General features: G+C 39.7%; 1 protein-coding gene across 1 annotated transcript in view; it reads left to right on the top strand.

Moving 5' to 3' along the window:
- cacna1ab (calcium channel, voltage-dependent, P/Q type, alpha 1A subunit, b) overlaps positions 1-12184 on the top strand; it is a gene marked incomplete at both ends in the record, with an annotated part of 173777 nt that overhangs the window by 53694 nt on the left and 107899 nt on the right. The window contains 2 exons of the mRNA XM_083906330.1: positions 678-773; positions 880-1019. Of these exons, the coding sequence (XP_083762456.1) occupies positions 678-773; positions 880-1019 (236 nt within the window). The remainder of the gene's footprint in view (positions 1-677; positions 774-879; positions 1020-12184) is intronic.

The raw sequence follows: 12184 nt of genomic DNA, 5'->3' as shown, positions 1-12184 counted from the left end.
TCTTAGGCTGGCTTTACACGGCAACGCTCCCGGGTAAAACCGACAAAATATTTAATCAGATGTGCCTTTCGTTTAGATGAACCCACCCTCCAGAGTGGAAATCTTAAAAGGTGTTGAAAACTCAAAAGTGTTCTCTGAGCTGCTCACACTAGCTATCCTCCTGTATGCGCTGACGTCAGATCCATAAAGCCAAACAACAACAAACATGTCGGATTATCCATCAGTCAGACATTTAAGTTGCCTTAGCTGCTCTGATACCTATCCAGGAGTCATTTCAGCAATTACGCCGAGTTAATGTGTTAGTTTTTGACTGTGGGCTACTCAGCGCTACTAGAGAGAAGTAGAGGGAAGTTTCAGCGCATGCTCGCACTCCTGGTGTTGTTGTATGACAGTGCTTCGTCTAAATGCAAAATAAAAAGTGGGCCTTTTCTAAAGCGCCACTTTTGCGGTTTGTGTTCTGATCGCTGTAGTGTAGCTAGCCTTAATGTCGTACGGCCTAGTGCCACACAGGAACCACTGGGGACCTGAACATTGTCCCACACAATCAACATGATATTTTAAACAGAAGTGGAGCAGTGGTTTGGTTTGGTCTGTGCGAATGATGTCTGTTTGAGGTTTGTTTAGTGTGTCTAAGTGTTGGCGATGTTGACCTTAACTCCGGCTAAACTCCGTTTGAGTGGATGATCCTCATCACCATCATTGCAAACTGCATCGTCCTGGCTCTGGAACAACATCTTCCTGATGGAGACAAGACGCCTCTTTCTGAACGACTGGTAAAAACACACACACACACACGCACGCACGCACGCACACACACACACACACGATCGCTCCTCTCGTCCTTTCCTACTCTAATTTCCTCCTCTTCTCTCTTTACAGGAAGAGACAGAGCCCTACTTCATAGCCATCTTCTGTTTTGAGTCAGGGATAAAGATCCTGGCTCTGGGTTTTGCGTTACACAAGGGCTCCTACCTGAGAAACGGCTGGAACGTCATGGACTTTGTGGTCGTACTCACGGGGTGAGTTCTTCATGGAGCTTAATGTTTTTCTGTCAGGAGGTTCTCTGAGTTTTTTTCATCACAATTTTACATGTCTTAATGTATATAAAGAAGTACATCAGAAGTTAGTATGTGTATATATATGTGTATATGTGTGTGAATACATATACATATATACATATGTATATATATATATATATATATATATATATATATATACACACACACACACAAGTGACCAGGGGCCTCATGTATAAGCCATACGTACAAAAAGACGGCGTACGCTTGCTTTCACACTCACGACGGCATTTATAAAAATGTACTTGGCGTCGAACTTTGAGGACCGCAGTGCAAACTCTTGTCAGATGGAGACGCTGCAATATTAAGCTCTGAAACTTTTCACAGTGTTTCAAAATAATATTATTAATGTGTCTGCAGTGACAAATAGGAATTATTCTGTGACAAATAATACTGATGCACCACATACGTTTGAACATGTGTGGAAGATCAGAGAGGACACTGAAGACCAAACTGATCCCGTTTGAAGTGTGTGTGTGTGTGTGTGTGTGTGTGTGTGAGAGAGAGAATCTTCTCTTCTCTGATCACAAACACACACACAACACAGCAGAGGCCTGGTTTGACAAGGTGTGTGTGTGTTATCAGGGCAGCTCTCCCCTCAGTGCGACACACACACAGAAACACACATGCTCAGAGGCTGGATCAGAGCAGCACTGCAGGGAGCGGCAACTGGGGCAAAGTGAAATGTCACTTCTGCTAGAGAGGGGGAGTGGGTTTATCGTTATGGCAATGGCTGAGGGAGAGAGAGAGTAAAATATCTGTTTCTCTGTCCCAGTTCTAATGTACTTTATTACTTACTACTTTACTTACTTTATTCGAGTATACTGTATGAAACAGCACTAACTGCTAATGCTAAAACAAGGGATATTGTGAATTACTTCAGTGGCTTTGAAACAAGTAATTCAGGGTTTCAGTACAGATTTGGATGTACATTGATATAAATCAGTTAAAAAATGTACATTTCTAGAGACTATAAATATATATTTATCTGGACCCTATTAATTATAACAATAACTGTCATCAGAATACATCAGAACACTCATCATACATGTCATTATTAGAGCACGGGTACCTGACCTGAGGCCGAGTATATTCCTAAAATATTTGTCCTAATCCTGTTCAAACTGTCAGGTTATATGAGAATTCAGGTTTGGTCACACTGCTTTGGTTTCAGGGTGAGGGAAGCACAGAGATGAGACTGTAACAGATTACTTCATTTTCAAGAGACAATCACACAATCGCACAAACAGTGACTTAAGACATGACCTGCGACTTGACCTCAAGGGACTTGAGACTTGGACTTGAGGACATTATTTAATTATACCAGTAGGGGTCAGTAGCAGGTTGGTTACTTTGTGGTCTAATGCTGTACTGTGTCAACAGGAAGTCAACTATAAAATAATCTATTGGTCACACCAAGTATCTAATGAAATGGATATGAATATGTCAAATCTTCATTTATTAAAGCCACATTTTTAAATTCTATATGACTAATTATCGCCTCAAATGATCTGCGCTCCATGACACCGTTACACAGGAAAAGTTTTTCTGTTGAAATGCTCAGGCTAAATACAGTTTTCTCGGTCGTTTTGGTGCTTTTCTCAGATCAGAATGAACATTCTCATTCTCAACTATTAGTTCAACCTCCACAGCATTTAGTCATTTGTGCACATCATAGTAGCAATTTCTCCTTCCTCTGAACAAATTGCAAATGCTTTTGGACATGTATCAGCTGCTTTCATACAATTCTCTGCTGTTTTATAACATTATCATTTGCTTATGTCATGTCAGTCAAAAGGAACTATACTTATGGATGCTGAATAGTTCAGGAGAACTTCAGCTTTCACTCATGAGGAGGTGTATGAAGTATTAGTTGTTACAATGACAATGACAAGCCACTTGTTCACAGTCACTCAGGAATGAATCCCATGAACCCTCACTTTGCAAGCATATATGAACCGAGCAGGATATAGTATGAAACATTTCTACAATTCTGTGACACAGAAATGGAAGGTCAGCGTCGTGGAAGAGGGGAGAGGATGCGGGGAGGAAGGGGAAGAGGGAGAAGAGATCAAACACATAGGCAGATTCCTAATGAAATCAGAGCTACAGTTGTGGACCATGTTGTCAATCACTACCTCACAATGGCTGAGGCTGGTCAGAGGGTGCAACCAAATGTTGGAAGAACCATTGTGAATTCAAACATTCAAACATTTCATAGGGAGAACAGGTAGGTATAGTATTGGACAGTAATCCAACATCTCATAATATCTCACATACTCCCCTAACTACAGCAATGTGTAACTTAAGTGTAGTTTTCAAATGGCTGTACAATAGTGTATAGTGCTGTCTTGAGCATTTTCAGATGTCAGAGTTCTGACCTTTTTTTTGCATTGAAAAACACTGAGAGAAAAAACTGTCATAATGAAAACATGACAAAGTCATTTGACTATCTTGTTCATAAACGATGGTGTCAAGACTTCTCATTTTGAAGACACTGGCAGTTTCTTTGACATGAATACTTGCATTTGAGGAATGGACTTTCCATTTTGAGCAAGTGACATGCTTTTGCAGGTTATCTACTAGGACAGAAAAGTGTGGGATGTATGGATTGCATTTTGTCAAGGTACAGGCTGGTGTCACCCACTTATCCACACTTGCTGCACAATGGTGCCATCTTGGAATGCTGTATTATAGACTGAAATGGTGAATCCCACTGTGCTGCCTCAATATTGTTACGATGTTGTCAGTTCCATCTCATATATAGCATATCTCATATATGGTGTGTTTTTTTCTATTTTTGTCTAAATGGAAACATAATTAACAACATCTGTAATCATGTTATATCGAATAAGACCTGGAATTAGAGATTTAGACCATTGACTCAGGAAAATGTTTGCTGAGGTTATCAATCAAGTGAAGTAAGTAATGTGTAAAAGCTCATGTTTCCATATAGTTCTATTTTACAGTGAATGACATTTCCCCCTGGTGGCTAACTGATACTTCCACCTTGATCCTGTTGTTTTCCACATCAGCTGTATGGATTGGATAGATAGATAGATAGATAGATAGATAGATAGATAGATAGATAGATAGATAGATAGATAGATAGATAGATAGATAGATAGATAGATAGATAGATAGATAGATAGATAGATAGATAGATAGATAGATAGATAGATAGAGCCTCCCCTTGCTACAGCATCATTATATAGAGCTATACGGCTGCAGCTAGATGGCAGAGGGTGGAACAAGGAGGAGGAGATGGAAGAGGAAGAGGACACGTGACTGTGTTCCTGTGGGCTCTGGATAACAGGAGCAAGAGGAAAAGACAGAGGGAATATAAGATGGGTTTGGCTGTTAGAGAAGGCATGAGAGGGATGGAGAGCTGAGGGGGGATGGACCACTGGAAAGAGGGAAAAGTGATGGGTAGAGGACGGGTGTGAGGGTGGAGGAGGTGAGAGTGATATATGGAGAGCGAGTGAGAAAGGTTTGGAGGAAGGATGGGAGGAGAGGGGAGGGAAGGCGAAGATGGATATGGATATGGAAGAAGGGGGAGGGGAGAGAGAGATAAATGAGAAAGTGCAAATGCTGAGAGGAGTGTGCTTGGAGAGGGTTTGTGTGTGTGTGTGTGTGTGTGTGTGTGTGTGTGTGTGTGTGTGTGTGTGTGTGTGTGTGTGTATGTGTGCGTGCGCGCGCGTGTGTGTGTGCGTTCGTGCGTTTGTGTGTGTGTGTGTGTGTGTGTATGTATAAGTGCTGCAGTAACCTGCTTTTCCCTGCTCCCGATGATCAATCACTCAGCGTAGCCTACATAACACACTGTGCTGTTTTGTGTAGTGTATACACACACAGACACACGCTCGCATGCACACACATGCACGCATGCGCACACACACACACACACACACACACACACACACACACACACACACACACACACACACTATATGTCATTACTTAGATACTGTAAATGTATACATACAAGTATGATGCATACATTACATTGGCCTATATAGCCAATTATAGCCATATTTCAATTGCTGATGTATATCCATACTAAAGTGTTTTGAATCCATATGCTTGAGTCTTTATGTGAAAACACACCCACTGTTAGAAACCAGCATGATCACCATGTTTCCCTGCTGGTTATGTCTTGTCTTCCTGTCTTTGTGAGGAGGGTTAGGGTTAGTGTATAAACATAACACTGGTGGTATGTTGTGGATCATGAGCAGTTCCTTTCCTTCTCCACACTCTTCTCTTCCCATCACTGTGGTACAAGTTGATCTTGGTCTCATCTGTCCAGAGGATGTTCTTACAGAATTTTAACTGCTTTTTTAGGTGTTGTTTGGACAAATTCTAATCTCGTCTTCCTGTTTTTGAGGCTCACCAATGGTTTACATCTTGTGGTGAACCCTCTGTATTCACTCTGGTGAAGTCTTCATTTGATTGTTGACTTTGAAACACATACACCTACCTCCTGGAGAGTGTTTTTTGATCTGGCCAACTGTTGTGAAGGGGTTTTTCTTCACCAGGGAAAGAATTCTTCTGTCGTCCACCACAGTGGTTTTCCGTGGTCTTCTATGGAGAGAATTTTGTTCCTTTATTATTCAATCAAATAGAATAGATTTGAAACCAAAAAAAGAGATTTGAGAGCAAGAAATAGTAAGTTGCAATCAAAAAAACCCAACATTTTTATTATTATTAAGGTTTATTTAGATAGGGACAGATACAAAAACATAGTTAATTTTGAACAGTCATCTGATGCATGCATCATAGTGTTTTTAGCTAAAGCTAATTCACAACACTTGTCCCTAGATTTGCGGACAAGTCCCTAGATTTGCGGACAAATCTAGGGACGATTTGCGATCGAAACAGAACAGGTTTGAGAGAATATATTTCTTGAAATTCAATCAATACTAATGTTTGAAAGTAAAAACATACAACCATTTTGCTTATAAACCAGTCCCCTTTGCTTTCAAGTTAAACAACTTTGCTTGCAAATCAATCCTCTTTGTTTGCAACTTCTAAAGTTTTGGTTGCAAATTCAACAGCACTTGATGGGCGGGGCATACGCTGGTGGATGGGAGGAGAGTTTCTATTGGTTGGTTTGACCTGACTCAGCTACTGCATCATATATCAAAACTGCTTGTAGATCTACTGTTACACAAGGGGTCCATTTCACAAAGCAGGTTCAACAAACTGAGTTTAACCCTGAACTCTGAGTTGATCTACTCTGAGATAGGAAACCTGAGTGTTCGGTTTCAGAACGGTTGCTTTGAGTTAGTTTGTTCAACTCAGAGTAGTTTCACCTTGAGTTAAGCGCGTGCACCACAAGTATAAAAACAGCATCAATGGAGCCCCGTTTCGAGCATGTTTTTAGAAGGAAGTGTAACACTGCTGCAGCAGCAAAAGAGAGGGAGACGGTATGGGAGAACATTGTTGCTCGGGTCAATGCGTAAGTTCAAATGTTGTCCTTTGCTTTGCTTGAGTGGTAGCCTATTAATTTACTTCATTTAGGTGTAATCCCGGGGAGAAGCGCACTTAAAAAACATAAAAACATTGTTCAAACAGGTAAGACCTCAATATAATCTCATGGGGGTACGTCATTTTGATCATGTTTTACATTGTGTTTAAAAGTAAATATGGAGTGGCTGTTTGACTGTACAGTTGTTTTATCCCCAATATAATGCTGTTTTCACACATAAATGACTTCTCATCTATATCATGTTCAAGTGCTCTGCATCTCTGACTTTGTATAAAAAAAACTCCTGTTTGCAAAAATATGCAGAGACTTTGGTTGGTAATGTTGTAAATGTAAGGACTGATTAGGTTGTGAATGTAAAAGGTTTGTTGAGAAAAACCTGGTCCCGACCAGGTTCAAAGAGCATGTTACCATGGTAACCGACAGAGAGCTTAAGTTACCTCTCTCTGTGAAACAGGCTAGAGTTACTCCTCTTTCTCTGGTTTGACTTACCTCCCTTTGTGAAACGGAAAACTCAGAGTTTCTCTCATTTCAGGGTTAACAGACTCAGAGTTTTCACTAAACCTGCTTTCTGAAACAGGCCCCTGGAGCCATGGATGCAGGAAACAAACATGGAGTTTGACAACATTTAGTGCAATTTTAATTTCCATAATCCCTCCATAATCCATAATCATACCTCCGATCTGATTTAAGACAAGCTGTTTTGTCTGTGACATAATGGAATTAAAGCAAATCACCATTAAGTTATTTGGCTACAAATGTTCATGAATTCACAATCTTCACTGGGTGTCTGCTTTTGGCACCACAGTGGACAGGAACGTTGGTGCTGAACGATCCAGTCACAATTGAAATGTGCCACATTCTTGTGCTCACATGTTGCATTAACATGCATCCTGGGTGCATCCCCTGTGACCACAAGTGTTTTTAACCTCTCTGACCGTACAGTGTCCACTATCAATGTGTGTATTGGAAGAGCTGAGTGCACAGTTCTACCATGAATGAATGGATGTAATACTCAGAGATTTCTGGATTTCTGGAGATTTATTTTGGTTTTAAGACACAGCTATCATCAATGTGGATAAGATACACCTATCAATCATAACAACAAATGTTAATACCAGGTATTAATGGGATCCTGGATTCAGATTATGTATTTAACTATAACTATATATATATATGAATATACTCCCCCATAAGGATGTTTTCAAAACTGTATAATCACATCAAAATAAAAATGGTTTGTTTTTTATAGCCTTAAAATAAGCATTTTATATGTACTTGAGCCAAGGTGCTTGCTGCATGAAGGCCGCCATCTTGCACTGCCGTGTTTCAAACAAAGAAGAAAAGCTCCACGAAGACTCAATAATCAAATACATACATCAACAAAGTAGAAAATAGTGTGAGCAGTTGCTGTTTGATCACTGATCACTAAAAACGCAGTGGTAGCAAGATGCAGATTGTGCAAGACACATCAACTTCTCAGCATAGCTGATGTTGTGTTGTTTTTCATATGAAACTCCTGCACTTTTTTGGATCTGGAGTAATGCAGTTCCTTTATTCCATAAAGGAAGTTGTGATTGTCCCACAAACACCATTGGCAAATATAAACAATATAAACAAGGAAAGTGTTATTTTACTATCACCATTACACTGTAAAATCAGTTTTAATATCATACAAACACATTTAAGACAGAAGTTGTCTGTTTCTGTTTTAAGAAGTGAAGGAAAAACATTTGTGAGACAAAGAAGCTCAGACAGGCATAGAAAAGCATTTAATCCTGTCTCAGGAGGATGTCTCTGGCAGGGGGTTTATCTGGTAAATCACTTGTGTATCTGGAAAAGATACCCAGTGACATCAGGAGTCCACACTGGGCCAGACAGGAACCTCTGAGTCACTGCCTGGACGACTGGAGATATCTGCATCAAAATCTGGACACATTTTGCAAAATATGGAGACAGTTACGCAGATGTATAGACACAGACAAAATGAAAAAATGAAGGAATCAAAAACCAGGTTGCTGCCTTGAGAATTAGGCCACTGGAATCAAATTTTAATCGAGCTCTAAATTTGGTACAAAAACAACAGAATAAGTTCACACAGGTGGCACTGTCAGTACAGTAACTCCTTTGAGGAAATAGCTGTATGGAGTTGGACACGATGTACGGAAATGAAGTTCAGCAGGGATAGAATAAGGTCAGAGAGATGGAGTGTGAAAGAGATCGAGAAAAAGAGAATCTGGTTAAAAATAGTCCCTTTGCCATCACTTCCATTATCATTATTGCTCTGTAGTCACTTACAGGCTCATCACTCTCCTATATATTCTCTTATACCCTCCAACTCTTTGCCCCTATAATAATATACACACTCAAAAGTACAGTAAGGTGTTACACACTTATCAAAATGTCCATTTGTTTGATAACATTTCATGAGGTGTCATGGAGATGTTTTTGGGTTGTGGGAAGAATCCAGAGTACCCAGAGACAACCCATGCACAAAACTGTGTGGTCTTAGTGAAAATGAATTCTCGATATAGATTTTAAATTATATTTCATAAGTTTTGACTTATGTGACTAAATTCTACTTAAAGACAAAAGTCTGCCTTTACTTTAAGGGATAATTTCAACTCGTAGCACTCTGGAAACACATAAATAAAAAAGGCTAGCAAGTGTGCCTCATTGCATCCTTGACCAGTTGCTTTTGAATCATCAGATTGGCAGATAAGATAAGTGGACAATGAAGCCCTGCAGCTGCGTTTACACTTATTTTGTAGATTCACTTCGTTCACTGTTGTTTTACTAAAACTAATTTGATGTATTATGTTAAGATTCATGACAAAGATATGGTCGACAATGAAAATACTTAAGTGCCTATTAATCCATCATTTCAGTAGCTCTGCTTGCACTCATCATGTAAAAAGGCTTAGTACAGGACAGTGCTCAGGACACAAAACATGCATCCTTTTAAATCCTCATCCCCATGGAGAATTAACAGATATTTCTGTTGCCTTTATTGAATAGGACAGTACAGGGTGTGTGTGTGTGTGTGTGTGTGTGTGTGTGTGTGTGTGTGTGTGTGTGTGTGTGTGTGTGTGTGTGTGTGTGTGTGTGTGTGTGTGTGCGCGCGTGTGTGTGTGTGCGTGTGTGTGTGTGTGTGTGTGTGTTTGCTACTGTTGTGCTCATTGCTACTAAGCAACTAACACCTGGGAGCTGCTGAGATGACTGAAGTTGCTGATGTTGAAATTTTCTCAGTAAAATGACACATTTAACAAGAAAGGAATCAAAACAACAGTAGATTATCACCACCTCACAGTGGCTTTGTGGCTTGATGCGTTTGTGGGGGGAAAAGAAAGGAAAACCCTGCTATGTCTGTTCTGTCTCCATTCAAAAGCTTTGTCTGGATGATGGAAGTTCAAAGCGTCAACAAAGAGTCAATGAAGAGTCAACGAAGAGTCAACAAAGCCAATTTGTGACCTACTCCTTTTGTCTGAGTGTCAATAGAATTGCTGCTGGCCATGTTCGAAAAAGCTGTGATTTTTTTTCTTCTAATTTTTCATTTGTGTGTGCGTCTGACGAGTTTCTTCATTGAAAATAATATATGAAAGCGTACAGTAGAAGCGCCTTTTGAACAGATCCTAATTTTGAGAAGCACCTTGTTTTTACCCCGCTGTCAGACATGTTTTACTGATTTTGCCTCTCTCTACCATGGGGGCACACACACTTTTGTCAGCTGTATGTAAAAGGTGCAACGTAAGTACGTTATCTCATACAACCACACAGCAAAAAACTAAAAGATCCAGCAGCATTTTCACACTTTTCTAAGCTCTAAAATGCTGGGGTATTGTTTTTTATAGAATATGCAAGTTAAAAGAAGCCACTCAATGCTCCAAATCACAGTATTGGGGGTCTTAAAACCATACATTTGTCAGGCCGAGACTCGATGGCGGACACAGATGCAGAGAAGGTTCAGTTGATAAGAATATTTTATTTATAGCCACATTTCCCCTGATCTGAGTAATAAAGCAGGATACTATGACAATTAACTAAAAGCAAATTGTGTGATCAGGGACTATGAAAAGTTGAAACAAAAATCACTTCCTGGGGAGGCAAACAAACAGCTATGAAAAGGTTAACAAAAAACGCTCCGACTGGAGGAAAACCTGGTAAGGAAGTTAAACTATTCAAAAATCAAATTCACTCCTTAGAACAAAACGGAGGACCATATGATTAACTTTGAAACTTTAGACAAAAACAAAACTCAAATAAATCATAACGGAAAACAAAAACGTCTGTGAACTTTAACTTCAGCTAAGGCAAAAAAATCTAATCTATCAAAAACTACAAACAAAAAATCACTCGACTCGAGGAACAAGGCTTACGTTGGAACAAAGAATCACATATATCTGTTTGATATCTGAAGTATATATCTATCTTTGATCCTTCTAACTCTTAAGTATATTACCTTTCTTGTTTTTAATTTTTATAAAATTTACATTCATATTTGATTTGATTTTCTCTGGGAACCCCCTGAGAACTCTTCATAGAACCCTCAGGGTCCCTAGACCTGCTATTGATAACCGTTGTTCAAGCTTCGGCAATAGTTTCTGTCCTGTGGGCTAACAGATATGACGACTAGATCAGGAGGGGGTTGTTCTATGTAAATGTGATGATTCTGTCTCTTGGCTCCCAGAAGTTGTAAATCTTTGAGGCTAAAATTCTCTGTAAACCAATTTGAGGAGTGCCTACAGTCAAATGGTCACATCTTCTTCAAATGTTTTTCGGATTCCCATGTGTTGGAAAGCTGAGAAAACACATTTTCAGAATCTGGTTAATCTGTATCTGTATAGCTCAATTTGCCCAACTTGCTCCTTGTTTTCTCGTGGCTGGGCACAAATGTCTTGCTAACGAACATTCGAGCAGGACACAGGCTTGTTAACACTGTGGATGCAGTGATGAAGAACTTTTCCTGCTGCCACTCTCACTTTGTGTGTCTGTAGGTGTGTGAATGTGTCTGTGACTGTTTACATGGACGAGTAAAAAAGCAACATAATGAAACTTGCCTTTAAAAAGACATGTCAAATACTTAGTTTCATATAAGAATTGTCTATTCAATTGAAGTTTCGAAGAAGCCACTACATTTTTATTGTCAGTCTGAAAACAAAAACGTTGTGTTTGAATTAGGGTTGTTTGATCGCTGTGAATCGATTCCTAGTTGGCGTGTGGTTGATCTCACATTCCAGTGCTTGTGTTGTTTTTTTGGCCAATCAGCTGCCCGTCACAGAGAAAACACATAGCTACTTCATATGGAGGCTGCCACTCCTCACTGCTGCTTTGAGAAGCTGTGTGTTCACCATTGAATGAAGATGGACAAGGAAAAAACGCAGAACTTGTGTACTTCTTAATGAAGACAGAGGCTTCTGGTTATGCAGAGGCCGATCTCACTTCTGCTATGACCATAAACCTAGCTTAAATCTTTGAGGCTGAAATATTCCCTAAAGCAGTTTGAGGAGTGCCTACATTCAAATGGCCATATCTTCTTCAAATATTATTGATTTACATGTGTTAGACATTGTTGGAAAGCTTAGAAATCACACTTTCAGAATACATGAAATGTCCCTCGGCCTACTTG

The sequence above is a fragment of the Microchirus variegatus genome (genome assembly GCF_963457635.1).
Source record: "Microchirus variegatus genome assembly, chromosome: 19".
NCBI classification, from domain to species: domain Eukaryota; kingdom Metazoa; phylum Chordata; class Actinopteri; order Pleuronectiformes; family Soleidae; genus Microchirus; species Microchirus variegatus.
This window is presented reverse-complemented; position numbering and strand designations above follow the sequence as displayed.